Source organism: Gambusia affinis, linkage group LG01 (genome assembly GCF_019740435.1).
Source record: "Gambusia affinis linkage group LG01, SWU_Gaff_1.0, whole genome shotgun sequence".
Lineage (NCBI taxonomy): Eukaryota > Metazoa > Chordata > Actinopteri > Cyprinodontiformes > Poeciliidae > Gambusia > Gambusia affinis.
This window is the reverse complement of record NC_057868.1, coordinates 34,665,983-34,677,765: the sequence shown is the minus strand read 5'-3', so window position 1 is coordinate 34,677,765 and position 11,783 is coordinate 34,665,983. Positions and strand designations below refer to the sequence as shown.

At 40.3% G+C, this 11,783-nt stretch overlaps 1 protein-coding gene across 1 annotated transcript; it reads left to right on the top strand.

The window, feature by feature from the left end:
• The first annotated feature begins 843 nt into the window (after window positions 1-843).
• Window positions 844-10,146, top strand: scrt2 (scratch family zinc finger 2). Its single transcript, XM_044129675.1, has 2 exons — window positions 844-1,517; window positions 5,762-10,146. Exons 1-2 carry the CDS (start codon window positions 1,358-1,360, stop codon window positions 6,559-6,561), a joined length of 960 nt encoding a protein of 319 aa, XP_043985610.1. The 5' UTR covers window positions 844-1,357; the 3' UTR covers window positions 6,562-10,146.
• Window positions 10,147-11,783: the final 1,637 nt, after the last annotated feature.

Below are 11,783 nucleotides of genomic sequence, written 5' to 3'. Positions count from 1 at the left end.
GTTAATATTAATGTTATTATAACCGTCAGGCAAAATGACAGAGATTGATACAAGTCTAGCATGACTTTTGTATACCATTTTAAGGTATTTTTAGCCAAAAGAGTAGAAAGAAGTGAGGAGACACAAGTGTTTCCTGTTGATTCAGGTTAATCAAACAGGTGCATCATTTCTATTTTATTAAAAATAACACTCTAACTGTTCTGCCTACACACTGAAAGACACAAATAAACTCTAGACCAGCAAATTCATTTACACAAATACATGCCAAGAGATATGTGGCCAATTTAGAAAGCACAGATCTAATTCTGGATTTCACCCTAATCAAAAAAGATGTAATTAATTAATCAGATAATTCACTGCCACGCATGGCAGGACACACATCTGTGCAGCAGTAATGGGGAGGGAGACAGCAGCGCTGAGCTGAGTAGCTCTCAGACTCCTCAACGGTGCAGGAATCCAGTTCAACTTTAAAAGAAAAAGGAGCTGGACTCTTAAACAGAAACTCAGTGCCTGCTGTTGGTTTGTGAGTTCAGTGCGGTGCGACCACGGGAAGGAAAGATTTGAGGCTATTTGAGGAAACAGAGATGACTTGAGGGAGGCAGAGCCGGTGCAAGACAAACATAAACTGTGCCACTTCATCTGAAGACAATGGGGGACAGGACACCGAGTGTGCTCTCATCCACATCTCCATTGTCTGCCCATCTCTTTTACTCCTCCTCTGAGCATGGAGCATAAGCGGGGTGAAAGGAGGAGGGGAAGAGAGGAGGAGGGGGAGCAGCAGGGGGCTGGGGGGAGTCTGGCTGTGTTCTTTCTCCTCTGTCTGTGTGCGAATGCACAGACGGTTCAGTAGTAATTTGATGTGTGTCCCTGGGGACATTTGATGGATTAAAGCTAAGCAGCTCCATTTCGCAGCACCACCTGATCTTCCTCTGCCTGTGCCCCATATAAAGGCTGGCGTGATTGCTGATCTCAGCTAGTCTGACAGTCTCTCTCTCTCTCTCTGTTGCACTCTCTCCCTCCTCTCTCTCTGTCTGTCTCCATCTCTTCTCTTCCTCACTGGTCTCTTAAGCCTGCTGCATCACAGGAGCTATCCAGTGCTGAACAGGATCGCTTTTATTTTTTATTTTTTTATTTTTTCTGGGGGACGCTGGGGGAACCAAAGAGTATCAACCTAGCACTGCCATCAGCCTCATTCTCCGCCGGTTTCCATCTTTTTTTTCCTTTCTTGTCTTATGTTTCTGACCACATCAACCACAAGGATTTACCGTCAAGCCAGCTCCGCTTGTTTGCGTCCTCAGAGGGTCTTTTATTTTTTCTCATGCGTTTCTCTCAGCCCCGTGTTTTCATCCACTGAAACATGCCCCGCTCTTTTTTGGTGAAGAAAATCAAGCTTGATGATTTTTCTTCATCCAATGTGGCCAACTCCAACCATCATCACCACCTGGACGACTCGTTCACTTTTGCCCGGTCCATCACAGACTCGGTGACCAGTCTCGGGGTTCGCCTCAGCGAGAATGGTGAGTTGCAACATGCCTCTAGTTAAAGACGTCCTGTAAACAAGCTCCGCCGCTGATTTCAGCATGCCTGGGTTTTCATGTGGTGGGCGAGATTTTTTTGTTTGAGTCAGCTAAAACGACCGAAACTGTGTAAATTAATGTGACACGTTACATGCATCCAGCTGATTTTCCGCACCAACATCCAAAATAATCCGCTTCCGAGGCACCCCACCCCCATCGCCGTGCTCCCAGACTTTTGTTTTTTGACTCTGGCGAAGGACAGACACAATTCAGGTCACAGCCACGGATTAGTTTATGTAAATAGGGAAGCAAACATGTGTCTAATCAGGAGAGCTGGGATACGTATTTGTAGAACTGCTATAGCCCTGTGCTGGTCAAACACATGCAAGGCAGGGAATTTCTGCTCATCATGTGGAGTAAAAAATTCATGAATATAAGTGATGAGTATCAGATGATACATTTGTCCTTAGATGTTATTGTCCTTGAGTCCCATCATGGTCCGGTCCTCCCTTGCCCCCCTCTTCCCATCCAAATGGAGCATGCACACAGTCTCCCCACCCCCATCGCTCCGCTACATCTTTCTCTTCCTTCCGGGCATTTGAAAACTAGCAGGGGTTAGAGTTTCAGCCGAGCAGGCCTATTGCCGCCACAAGAGACATCAACACACTGTACAGTGGAGCTGGGAGGGAGGCGGGGAGCTGAAGGAGCGCCAAAATGAGGAAGAATAAGGATAGAAAAATGCTTGGGGCAGCAATGAGGCAAATCACGTGACGGGAGGTTGTACAGTAAACACGGAGACGAGGCGCATAACTGCGCTGTGGTCAACACTCGGCCTGGCCGGGCTTCCGGTCAGAGGCGAGGGGCGACCTTCACTTTCGCAGCCTGCTTTGGGATCGTCGCTTCCATTTTGTGGCCACGTCTTGGTGGGCCACATGAGAGCCTTTGTTGTGATTCCCAAAGTCGCTTAAGCAGAAGGAGAGGAGTCACAGAGCACAGCTAGACCCTGTTGATGATGCCCACCTGTTATTCAGCCATTTCACTGACAAGGTGAAATTTTATGCAACCAGATTAAAATTATTCTTATTGTTTTGCAAATAGAAAAAAACCCACCAAATATTCAAAATAAGCACTAAACCAACATTTAAAACTCAAGATATATATAGGAAGACGTAGTGATAAAATAACTATTTATCCTCACAGAGATGTGTTTTTGCATGTGCTGAATTTAAATTATTCTTCCTGAACTTAACAATCCATTTGTACAGTTTTAGTCACTCTATTGTTCTTCTCTCTATTGTTCAACGGCATGAAAAGTAAGCACTTTTATTAACAGAAGAAAAGAATAATAAGTCACCATAATAATCTGGACAAAAAGCTTTTCATCTGAAAGAATGAATTATCATTTTCCGCTGAATCCAATATAAAGGAGATAAAATAAAAGATTTCTCAGCGCAGCTGAAAAGCCTAACGTCAGCACTTCTGCTGCTCCGGGAGATTTTCTTTCCCCCCATTGTGGAGACATTTGACTTGAGTGTCTGTCGAACAACAAAGAGGGGTGGATGAGAGGGTCCATTAATTACATGCTTGCTTTGCATTACAGAAACGAGTCTATGAGCTGTAAAGGCTGATACAGCGCGAGTCCTAAATGGTGAGCTTCGTGTCTGACCTTGAGTAATTGAAACACGGTAAACACCTCTGCGTACAGTGATAGCGCACGCAGCTTTTTGTTGGCGAGAATAATAAAAAAATATATACCTCGCTATAATGCAGAGCAAACACTCTCTGTGCCTGCTGCTAATGTGGCTGTAAAACAGGTGGATTTAGCTGCTCATCACTACTGCAACAGCAGCATTTATGCATTTAGCAACAGCTGTAGGAACGAAGCTGACAAACAGATCCATTTGTTTGGTTTTTAGAAAGAAAGTGACTCCGTCTCACAGACAAACACCATCTGTGCGGTTTAAACTCGTGAAGCCATGCAGTGCAGCATAATGCCGCGTGCACAGGCCTGTAGCTTCCTTGTCCCCGGGTGTCACGGTCACGTCTTTGACAAAGGGGATGTGCGAACCGAAACCCTTGGGAATGGAGAAGCAGTAGTAAGAGAGCACTTAAACTGATTTCTTAATGGCTTGTTTCTTGAAAGCACTTCAGCAAGCTCGCTGCTGCAGACAGGTGACCCTCTTTGGAAACATGGTGCGTGATGCCATGTCTCACATTCTTAGTCCTCCAGCAAACTCCATTCAATAAACTATTATTGTGTCTCTAAGACACTTGATCTGTTCCACGCTATTATTTCTATCTTCTCCAGCATTGAACTCTACCAACAGCTGCACTATTTTACAGATGATAGGTTATTGATCAGTTCAAAACTTTGAATTTCATTAAAAAGCAGTCAATACCTAATTTCCACTGCTTGCTGCACGCAGCGCTTAGGAATGCCTTTTTTCTGCAGTTATGCACTATTTGTCTCAGGAAAAGAAATTCGCCACATTTTGAGTTTGCACTTGAAAAATATCAACCCAGAAGACTGAATGCATTTAGTTTTTTATTGAGCAGCACACCGTTTCAGCATCTATCAATCTCTGTTTGGGTTTATTTAGCTGCCAGTAAGCCTTTTAGCTGCTCTGTCTAAGAGCTGCTCCAGAGGTAAAAACGTAGGATGAGAATTATGCCGACCAAAATGCATCCTATAGTGGACATGTTGAAGGAAACACAAAAACAGCTCACAGTGTGCTGTGGCTACCTGCACCGTCTTAAACCCTGCTTATTGCAGAACTAAAACCTCAACATGATATAAGCAGGTTAGTTTGAACTATGTACTGCATACTATAATGTGATGCAATCATGTGCCCACTGTCGCCACATGCTTGATTCAGAAGAAGAACTGTTATATCACCGACTTGCAGGAATAGCAGTTCTATTTCTTGGCATCATAAATGGGTAAAATTATATTGTAATAATTAATTGGTCCTACTAGCGATTATTTTTGTGATGAACTGGTTGCAGCTAAAAATGTATTAATGAAAATGTAAACTATGATAAATTCTGAAAATCAGTTTATATCCTCTATGATAAACTTCACTGAGTCATTATGAGAATCTAACAATATAATTCAGAAAAATATCAGTTTGCCACAGCTCATAGCTTTTCAACTTTAGTTTTAAAACAGCTTTATTGAGAAAGGATGAGTGTCAAGGACAAGCTGGATGGCAGTAAGAAGCAACAAGTGGGGTAGGGGTGGCGCTGAGTTACTCTATGCTTCATTCTTGAATCTCACATCTAAAGACATTTAAAGCAAAGAATGATAAGACAAAATCAGAGGAGCACCAATAAATCAGTTCAAATTCTTTTTAATTTCTAGAAATGGATCTTTTCTACCTCTGCATAGATCTAAAAATCAGCCACCGTCCCAGTCAGAGAGGGACTGACAGACCGGCCCACCAGGCCGTGTCTACATGTGTGCAGTTAACAATATTCACCCCACTGTTTCCAACTTAGAGACCTGCTATATTTAGTGACATTTCAGACAAAAAAATCTGTATCAGCCAAACTCACAATTGGCCACTCGGGGTTTTTAAAGATTGGTGATCAGTCAGAAAACTGCAATACGTGCATTTATCATTTCATGTGAAAAATTTCTTACGTCGTTTTCTTGATAAATTTCCATTAATAACAAATAGAACAAAACAAGGCAGTATTATCGATAAGTTTCTCCACTACCTGTTTTATGAAAGCATCAATAACTATCAGTAAATTTGAAAATATAATTAAATGCCATTAGAGTATGCGGTTTAGTAAGTGGCGTCCTGAAGAAGCCTGCTTCAAATGGGTATGTTTTTTTAAGAGCAGTATTTGTGTTTGTGGTGTTGGCCATGCAGGTACAGCCATACGGTTACTTAAAAAGTACGTTTTTTATCATACTTTTTATTGTTATCACAATAATAACATAAAATATTGCGATAAAATTCACCCATCCCTTTCTCTTGACAAAATATTTTAGTGGTTTACAAACAATAACTCCCGTGGTGCAGCTGAATGATGGTAACCAGCCTAAATGTGTCACTTTTCTCTCTCTTGCTGAGAATAACTGGAGTTTAGTAAGAGATCCGTTGCTGCCACTCATCCTTTCACTACATTGAGAAAGGGCTGCCATCCAAGACTGAAATAATGTAATCACAGATGTGTCACTGTGTCCCCATCCATCACAACCTCTAGCCAACTGCGTTTGTTTGTCTCTTACACAGGATACATCCAGGATTACATCACACCATCTGTATACCAGGGGGAGAAGAAGATGGAGAATAAACTGGCATCGCCGGTGTCGGACCCCCTGTACACCCAGGTGAGCAGCGGAGGGGAGTACTGCGACCCGGACCTGAAGCACCCCGACAGCCCGCAGTCCGGCATGACGGCAAGCGGCTTCTACACTGGTGAATCGGAGGCTCTGGCCGAGGGTTACACCATGGATGCCTTCTTCATCTCCGACGGGCGCTCCCGGCGAAAGGGAGAGGGTGAGGCTCGCGGGTCCAGCTCGAGAAGCAGCAGTGCGAACGGAGGGGTCCAGGAGCGGGGCACCGGGGTGCCTCGCCACACCTGCAACGAGTGCGGGAAGACCTACGCCACCTCCTCCAACCTCAGCAGACACAAGCAGACGCACCGCAGCCTGGACAGCAAGATGGCCCGCAAGTGTCCCACCTGCAGCAAAGTGTACGTGTCCATGCCGGCACTGGCAATGCACATCCTCACCCACGACCTCAAGCACAAGTGCGACGTGTGCAGCAAGGCCTTCAGCCGGCCCTGGCTGCTGCAGGGCCACATGCGTTCTCACACGGGGGAGAAGCCCTTTGCCTGCGCCCACTGTGGCAAAGCCTTTGCTGACCGTTCAAACCTCCGCGCCCACATGCAAACACACTCTGCCTTCAAGCACTACAGATGCAAGCGCTGCAATAAGACCTTCGCTCTCAAGTCCTACCTGAACAAGCACTATGAGTCAGCTTGCTTCAAGGGCTCTGCGGACGAAGACGACTCTGGATCAGAGAACTAACACAAGAGAGAAGCAAAATTTCTGAACCCCTGTCGAAGGTTCACAACCAATAACCCTGATCACTCTGCCCTCCATGCCTTTTTTCTTCCCTTTTTTTAGAAAGCAATATTTTCACTGAGATTACGTGAAGAAACTCTGATAACTGATTATGGCAAAGACAATTTCAAAAGATGCTGGATTTTTTTTCCCTGCACAGTAGCTAATCGTCCACAGAAACATACAATCAATCAACCTTTTCCCCCAAATAGAGACTGTAGATGGTAGTTGTACACAACTCAGCAACGTGTCCTCACACCAATGTGGGAACACGCAAACACACACACACACGCACACACACGCTTACATGAATGCACACCCACACTTACTACACAATTATATATGAGGCCTGGCATGTGAATTTTTATCAATGACTATAATAATATTGATATCAATAGTAATAATATTTAGATTCCTGATATTTTATAGGAAATAGTAACAAAAACAAACAAAAAAACATAAAAAAGGACTAACAGTGTTCTTTTGTTTTTTAGAGACAAAATGACCTCTTGTATTTTTATGCTGCTTTTTATTTGCTAAGAATTTAATTCTTTTGCAACTGCCAACATAAACTTTTTACAAAAATGTGAACTATGACAGTATTTGCAAAAAAGGGAGATCATTTTAAAAAGGTTAAAAAAAAAGACAAACCCTCCTTTTTGTCCACACCAACGTTTCAATTCAACGGATGTTATTTTTCTATTTAATTTTTCTAAATTTATTTTTTTGTGCTTTTTATCTCTTGTTGATCAAAAGCTTCTTTGTAACTGTGGGTACATGAAACAGAGCTCATCTTAAATAAGCTATAAGACGAACATACGTCATTCAGATCAATTCTGCAGGAACAGCGATTTTAAAATGTTGGCCTGTTGAGCAGGTATTATTACTTCCATCATCCGATCCGATTCATAGTCTCACCCTGATGCACAGACTTGGACAAAAACAAAACAAAACAAAAAAAATACATACTCACAGAGAGCCAGACCAAATGATCTAATAAGTGCCATGAGCGGTTCACTCATCTATAGCAATTAAAACTCTTGTTGTTCTTCCTTCACCATGATGGCTAGCGTAAACGCCGCTGCCTCCATGGTGCCTCGTCCAGTCTTAATGAGTAATCTCGACCCCATATTTGAGGTGCTCCCCCCTCCACCAGTATTACCTCAGAGTGAACGTACGGACTCGCACACCCTCAGTTACAAAGTGACAAATTTTTGTGTTTGTCTGTTTTTATATGTCGCTCAAAGCTACGCCCATGGTTTAGTAGATGCATACCATCTATTTATCATGTAAATACTTTATTTATCCTCCTGTTTATCTATTTATTTATTTATTCATCCTATTTTTTGCTTATTTATTGAATACTTATTTATTATGTATTTATTTATTGTTTGTAATTTAAAAAAATGAACATCCATTGACCTTGTAAGATGCTGCTGATCTTCAAAGAAAATGTTTATATGCATGAAAACTGTAGAGAGTCCATGGGACTTAGTTTTAAAGAGGAACAATGTACAGTACCAGTGCTAGAGGACTTCCAATGAATGAATGCAAAATTAGTTTTATGTTTTGTGGCAATAACATGACTGAAAAAGCAATTGACTGGAAAAACAATCACAGCTGTTCTGTTTTTGTTCAACTTAGGGCAATAAAAAGAAAACAATGACAAAAAATTATTGATTTTGTTTCCCAAAAGCCCTCCACCTCCTCACAGAAGGAGATTTTTGGCCTCTTTTTTTTGTCTTTCAATCTCAGGCAATAAGTTCTCAGAAGTGGTCTACACTGAAAATCAGAAAACAAAAAGGTCTCGGGTGTGCTAAAGTCGCAACAGCAATAATGACGCCAAGATTAGCAGGTCATAACTCCAAAACTGACATGGGATCGTTTTTTGTTCACGTAATAATTTTTATTCTACTTTAAAAACACAACAAGACAGTAATAATAATAATAATAATAATAATAATAATAATAATAATAATAATAATAATAATAATAATAATAATAAAGTATTTAAATGCACCAAAGTGTGTAATGGTTTGAAGGAAGCTAATGTATTCTCTTTAGCCGCACTGTTAAAACAATCTTGGCATTAACTTCCAGGGAAAAGAAAGTTTTTCAAATTGCTGTAATAAAATAACATGCAGCATTGCACTTCTAAACCGCAGCTCTATGGGGTTTTTTTGTTTCCTCCCCTCATCCCTCCCCTACGCAGCAGCCGTCCTCACCCTGTCCCAACTGCCTCTGAACAGACGCGGCAAGCATTAGATGTGCTGAAGTGGGATTGGCGGAGGGTGGCGGAGTGTGGGAGGATAACAGGTGTTTGTAGACAGACTGCAGATAGGGAGCGTAATTGAGTCGGTGAGCGACCTCCAAGGGGAAGGTCAAGCACCAGCAGGCAAATGCACTGTCAGCTATTTGCATATTCCAAATGGATGGCACTATCGCAGTAATGCTGAGCTCGCTCTGGGAAAAAAAAAAAAAAAAAAAAAAAAAAAAAAAGCAAAGCTGAGGAGGAGAAAGGAGAGCAAAGAGGAGCTTCTGTTCTATTTGTTCATCCTCTTCTCTCTGTTTCACCATCATCCTGTGTAGTGCTACAGCTGAATCACTGCATGAGAGCATCCAAACCACCTGTCTAATGATCAACGTGTAGGACACACAATCTGGAACATCACTGTAATATTACACAAATGCAAAAAATTAAAAAATTGCTTCCAAAAGATTTTTTATGTTTTTCTATATTAACGTGCAAGGGGACAATAAAGTATCTCCAAAACATGGGGGATGTGTGTTTAAACAACAAATACATGCACTGAGCATATTAAAATAGCAAATGCAGGCTTGCATTTAAACCTGGCAGTATTAAAAATCTGTTTCCAGAAAAAAAGGGGCACAACAAGCAAAAATATTGCATTTAGATGTAGGGAAACATTGTTCCTCTTTGATTTTGTAAATATATTTGTAAATATATCACAGCAATAATATCACAATGCATGTAGACATTTAAATGCTCTTTTTCTATCCATGTCTTTTTTTTCTATTTAAAAAGAAAAGACAAATGCAGGTACCAATTGCAGTCTGGTTGGCCATGTGAATCAGGGAGCGTCTTGATTAAGAAGCTATCTGTTATAAGTTAGAACAACAACTTTCAACTCTGTGTTTTCTCAAAGATCTGATCATGTTGGATATGATTTTTTAAAATTTCCTTTCTTTTTTTCTTTCTATTTATGTGCCCGGCTTGGCTGCGCAATGAAAAAGTGCCAAAAAGTATGATTTCCATGACAAAAGCCTTCAACATATGGTTGGCTGCTTGAAACCATCCATATGGTCCTCAAAGAAAAAAAAAAAAAAAACTGATTAAGATTTTCCACCTTCTTACTCATTCTTTCTCTCTCTCTCTCTCACTCTCCTTATCTCTCTCTCTTTCTCTCCGTTCCAGTATGAAGAAACTTAAGCCATGATTGCTGAGGGGTGTTTTCATTTATCTTGTTCTGCTACAATTAATAACAACAATAGCAATGATAACATTAATAAAAACAATAGCACAAGGAACCAGCAAGTCCACTTGTATTTCTTTTCAAATGCCCTGATTTCTTTTTAATAAATTAGATTTTCTGTATTTTTGTACATTTCAAAACGAGCAAAAACTCCCATATCGTGCCTTGCAAAAGCATTTTGCTACCTTGCAACCAGAAAGTTTAAACTTTTTACAGCGACTTTATGTAACAGACAAACATAACATGGAGAATAATAGCGAAGTGGATGCAAAACTAGGCATTGCTTTCTCTTTTTATAGAGAAATTCGAGAAGGGTGGTGTTTGGAAGGAATATAGTCTCGTTAGAATCAGACTATTTTTTAGACATTATTGAATGCAATTATAGATATATATTCTTATTTCCACTTTAAATTTGACTGCAAAATTTTTCCTTCAAACATTTTGGCTTGGCAATCAGCATGAGATTGAGTAGAGCAGCTTTTAGCCAATCAAATTATGCTCCTTTGATCACGTGACACCAGTGTGTTGGGCTGGACCAAAGGAGCATTTCTTAACCGTTAGCTTTGCTAAACAGCTAACTGTTCAAAGAAACATAATTTAATTGGCTAAAAGCCACTTAACTTACCAGAAGGTCGCCACATTTACAGATGAATTTTCGCAGGCAAATTTAAAGTAAAAAAAAAAAAAAAAAAAAGATATACAAAACTGAACAGAATAAGAATTTAGTGTGATAAATTCAATGTCTCAAAAGGTCTGATACTGATTAGACTATATTTATTTTATACTGGTGTGCATAGCTATTCAGCCCCCTTTACATTGACACCCCTAAATAAAATCCAGTGCAACCAAATGTCTAATAAAGAAAATTCATCTGTGTGTAATTTAATCTCAGTATAAATACGGCTGTTCTTCTCTTTTCTCAGAGGTTTCTTAGAGAACATTTAATAAACAACCAGCAGACATAGGATGGTTATACACTCAAAATAGAGACTGCACTTGAAAAAAACTTTAAAAAGTTTTGTTAATTTGTTACATACAGTACAGACCAAAGGTTTGGACACGCCTTCTAATTGAAATCAAACTTTTGGTCTGTACTGTATAACCCAATTAGGTTTGTCAAACTTAATTTATTTCCATTTGTTTAACATAAAAACTTAATAAAGTCAATGTATTTACTTGGATAAACTCAATTTGATTGCTTGCAACAAATTAAAAAAATTTTTTAAGCTAGTGGCTTTGAAAGAGCTCACTCTAAGCACACCAACATGGTGGTGGCAGAATCATGCCATGGGGTCAGCGTTGATTGGAAGATATATAGAGTGAAATAATAATCTGACAATATAATCTTTAAGATTTAAGACTCTGGTGGAGCTTAATCTTCACATGAACAGAGTAATAACAGAATGAATTTTTTAATCAAAGCATCTTCTTGTGTGTGTTAGAATGGACCAGTCAAAGTCTAGACCAAAAGTCATTTGAGAGTCTGTGGCAAGACTTAAATGTGGATGTGCAGAGAGGTTTGCTCTCCAATTAAGCCTTTCGCATTAAGCAGTTAATCAATTCATTGTATCATAAATTAAAATGAGCTCGATAATATCAGTTCTGACAATTAACATTCTTTGAAGGGCAATTTTGTTCACAGACACATAATAATCAATTTTATTTATGGTTTCTGGTGCGTGTGGTTTTTAT